The 4272-nt window shown below is 34.6% G+C and overlaps 1 protein-coding gene across 1 annotated transcript; it reads left to right on the top strand.

Moving 5' to 3' along the window:
- Positions 1-101: 101 nt before the first annotated feature.
- LOC107578146 (YTH domain-containing protein 2-like) lies at positions 102-2280 on the top strand. The gene is made up of 3 exons (XM_016264131.1): positions 102-409; positions 1275-1457; positions 1551-2280. Exons 1-3 carry the CDS (start codon positions 209-211, stop codon positions 1602-1604), a joined length of 438 nt encoding a protein of 145 aa, XP_016119617.1. The 5' UTR covers positions 102-208; the 3' UTR covers positions 1605-2280.
- Positions 2281-4272: the final 1992 nt, after the last annotated feature.

Raw genomic sequence — 4272 nt, 5'->3', positions numbered from 1 at the left:
AGATTATTTCTTATTAATTATTAATGCATTAACTAATGTTAACGAATGAGACCTTATTGTTAAATGTGTTACCAAAAAGGTTGAAAACAAGCAGCTTTTATGACTCTATTGGGGAAGTATTGGTGGATGTTTGAGTCAAAAGGTTGTTATTTGTCACTGAAATGCTCAGCAGAAAGAGTGGTTGTTGACTGATGTGTGGTTGTTATTGATGCAGCGCTGCTCGTCTCCGCTGCGATCGAGCGTCCGCTACTTCATCATGAAGAGCAGCAACATGAGGAACATCGATCTGTCCCAGCAGAGGGGAATCTGGTCCACGACGCCCAACAACGAGCTCAAGCTCACGCGAGCCTTCGTCGAGAGCAGCGCCGTCTTCCTCATCTTCTCCGTTCAGGGATCCGGACACTTCCAGGTCTGTTTCCTTCATTTGACTTCCCTCAACTCCACGTACGATGACATAAACAGCATTTACACCCTCCTACAGTTACAGCAAGAGTTCACACCATTTATAAAAAAGGACAATAATCTGTCAAGTCACATTTATATATATATATTACAAAAGCTCTGAAGCGGCAAAAAAACTAAATCAAGGCTGAAAAAATCTTCGATCTTTCCTATTCTGAAGTCCTATGATTTATTTCTCTCTTCAAAAAACATTAAGAACTTTGTCTTCAAAAAAAATAATAATTCTCTCTCTAAAAAAATTTTTTTTTGTATTCAAATTTTTCTCTTCAAAATTTTTTTTTCTTAAAATAAACATTTTACATTTTTTTTTCTCTTCTCAAAAAAAAAAATATTTTTTTTTAAATTCTATTCAAAAAACATTCCCTTCAAAAAAAACGGCCACCTTGATTTTTTTTTTTTTTTTTTCATGTGTGGTTCAGAGTTTCCGTAATATAGCAGTTTATACGATACAGATTGTGTGAAAGCAGCTTCACAGTAATAAACAGGAAAATAACACTGTTAATTCATCTGGATCTGGTGGCTACGGTGACCTCGGAATAAGAGAGAAACAGACTAATATTAGCGTAGATGCCATTCTTCTAACAATGTAGCAAGTACATCGGGTGTTATGAGAAGTGTTCCCGGATCCGGTTGTCCTAATTAATGCAGCCTAACAATCCCTTAACGGATTTGAATATTAGAAATGTGTAAGTGTGTTATGTGTAAGCCAGGTTAAAGAGATGGGTCTTTAATCTAGATTTAAACTGACAGAGTGTGTCTGCCTCCTGAACAGTGTTAGGTAGGTTATGTCTGGGTCTGGTGTGTTTGGGCAGGGTTACGCGCGCATGGCGTCGGCGGTCAGCGGCGAGCGCTGTCTGGACTGGGGTTCGACCGGTCTGGGCGGTGTGTTCGGGGTGGAATGGATCCGTAAGGAGGGTCTGCCGTTCCAGCTCACGCAGCAGCTGCTGAACCCCTGGAACGACAACAAGAGAGTGCAGATCAGCCGAGACGCTCAGGTCAGAACACACACACACACAGAGTGCATCTCACTGACGATGATGATGATGATGATGAGGGATAATGTGTGATCTGTGTGTGTGTTTGAGCAGGAACTGGAGCCGCAGACAGGAAGTCAGTTACTGCAGCTCTGGGAGCGAATCTGAGCCCATCACATACATCACTGTGATCTTTACGTCATTTATGGGGATTTATGGACTTAAATCTTCTTCCTTCTGGCTGCATAACATGTTCTCAGGCTGAGTCGGGCCTCATGAACATCAGCGATTAAATGTTTTACGAATCTTATGTTTTTTAAATCTTCACCGAATGCGTTGGCTCTGATCAGTTCAGTGTGCTGCTTTTAATTGCTGTGCAAATGTTTTTGTCATCTATGATGACTTTGCACAAAGTGTTCACTATTGCAATGTTGAAATGTTTGTTTAGCAGATAAAGTGGAAAATATGAAATATTTTGTGAAACGGAAGGACAGTTTGGAATTGTTGTGTTCTTGGTTCATTGTTTTGTCTGTTAGCTGATCATAAGCTCTGCTTGAAATAACTGACATGTTGACGTTGTGAATTAAACACTGAAAGCTGCTATAATAATCCAGCCTGGCATTTTAATAGTGAAAGCAAAAATCCAAAGCAAAGTTGAGTTTTCTGTTGGTTGACTGTTCATTTGTGCCATCGTATGTTTTGATGAATGTTCAGTCTGTTTATTTCTCATGTCATCTTTAGTGACGCAATTGTGTCATTTGCAATAAAAAAAATTGCAGATGTTTCTCTTGTAAAGTCATGGAAACATTAGATTCCTCATGAAAAACTCATGAAAATTAATCATCTCGAAGTCATGGAAAATAATATAACTCATGAAAATTGAACAAAATCTCAAAGTTATGAAAATGAACCAAATTTCGAATAGCCATGAACACTAAAAAAAAAAAAAAAAAAAACGACAATTTAATCCCGGAAAGTCATGAAAATGAATACAATTTTGAAAGTCATCAATTGAATAAAATCTCCAAAAAGTCATAAATATTAAAATCTCAAAGTCATGGAAATTAATCAAATCTTGAATAGCCATGAAAATGAAATAAAATCTAAAAAAAAAAAAAAAAATGACAATTTGACAAAATCTTGGAAATTGATGAAAATGAATAAAATTTCGAAAAAGTCATGAAAATGTATAAAATTGCAAAGTTATGAAAATTGAAAATCTTGAAAAGTCATTAAAAATGAATAAAATCTCAGTCATGAATCTTGAATAAAATCTCAAAAGTCAGAATTAACCAAATCTCGAATAGCCATGAAAATTGAACAAAATTTTTTTATCAAAATCTCAGAAACTGATAAAAAATGAATACAATTATGAAAAAAATCGTGAAAGTTAACCAAATCTCAAATAGCCATGAAAATTGAACAAAACCTCAAAAAAGTCATCAAAATGAACAAAATCTCGAAGTCATGAAAATTTTATAAAATCTCGAAAAGTCATAAAAATACGGATTGCTTTCTGGTTGCGTCACTTCTGCCGTCTCACAAAGAGGAAAACAAGAGCATGGATGCGCATAATTTACATAATCGAGATCTATTTTGGCCTTCAATATGAAAACATTGTTTCTGTTCTTGCGTTCCAACACAGATAAATCATCACTGAGCGGCATAAGAACAGTGTTTTCCCTCAGGCTATAGTCCACCGGAACAATAGCCTACATTACATCTCAGGACTGTGCATCTGTACAGCTTCTCAAAACTTTTCATCTGTAAAACAGCACATTCATAATTCTATTTTCTCTCTGTTGTGTACATAACTTCCTAAAACATTTGCACATTCGTAATTCTGTTTTATCTATATTTTTATTACCTTTTTTTTCATTTATTTTCTATTCTGTTTATTATTAGCATTATATTTTATTCTATTACCTTAATATGTTATGTCTGCACTATGTCTGTACTTGATGCTCAAATAATCATCCATGTAGGCTATATATAAGCCCTTGTGAAAAAGTTTATTCAAGTGTGCTATTAGTATACTACTTTTAAACTAAAATAGCAAATTAGTCTACTTTTTATGTACTTCTCAGAAATATACTTAAAATGACATTTAAGTATACTTTACTTATGCTTAGAAAGTCTAAATTAATTTGAACTATACTTGTGCTCCGGGAATGTTTTCATTGTTAGGTAGGGGGCGCTATTACACATCTTCTGTACAGAATTTCCAAAACACAAGCGAAGAAGAAACCCGAAAAACAAGCGATGCTTCCACATGTAATCTAACACGATCATCAGACATAAAACAGCATCAAAACTGTGTAACGTTATGGAATAAAATGAGCTTTGGGGTGTTGATCGACTCTTTTTTTTTTCCAGCTTTTTGTTTAAAATGTTTATTTATTTATTTTACTTATGATACTTACGCGCATTCAAGTGTTTAAAAAAGAATGCATGAAGCTAGAAAACAATGTTTTTGTTTACAAGCAGATACCCTGTTCTTTTGATGTTTGTATGTTCAGGTATTCATATAACAACATATATACACATTAATACCTAAACAGGGATATAGTAGTATACTTAAAGTATGATGTAAAGTCCACTTAAAGAAACTTACGAGTATACTTGCAGTATAAAACTACTAAACTAGTAGTTTACTGGAGACTATACGTCAAAATGCTACAAGTATTTAATTAATAAACTATCACTAGCTCACTTTCAGTATAGTTGCAGTACAAACTAAAAACATAGAGGTAAACCAGTTGTGTACTCAAAGTTTACTACTGTTATACTTAAATTATACTTTTATATACTAGAAAGTGGGCCAATTTAGTCCCAA

The sequence above is a fragment of the Sinocyclocheilus grahami genome, unplaced genomic scaffold (genome assembly GCF_001515645.1).
Source record: "Sinocyclocheilus grahami isolate Dianchi unplaced genomic scaffold, SAMN03320097.WGS_v1.1 scaffold9089.1, whole genome shotgun sequence".
Lineage (NCBI taxonomy): Eukaryota > Metazoa > Chordata > Actinopteri > Cypriniformes > Cyprinidae > Sinocyclocheilus > Sinocyclocheilus grahami.
The sequence above is the reverse complement of the archived record's forward strand: the minus strand, read 5'-3'. Positions and strand labels throughout refer to the sequence as shown.

Bases quoted from the DNA above. Each gene is read 5' to 3' on its own strand.
- LOC107578146 (XM_016264131.1), top strand. From the start codon at position 209: ATGCAGCGCTGCTCGTCTCCGCTGCGATCGAGCGTCCGCTACTTCATC. The intron at 410-1,274 runs GTCTGTTTCCTT...GTGTTTGGGCAG, and splicing joins AGGGATCCGGACACTTCCAG to GGTTACGCGCGCATGGCGTC. The intron at 1,458-1,550 runs GTCAGAACACAC...GTGTTTGAGCAG, and splicing joins AGATCAGCCGAGACGCTCAG to GAACTGGAGCCGCAGACAGG.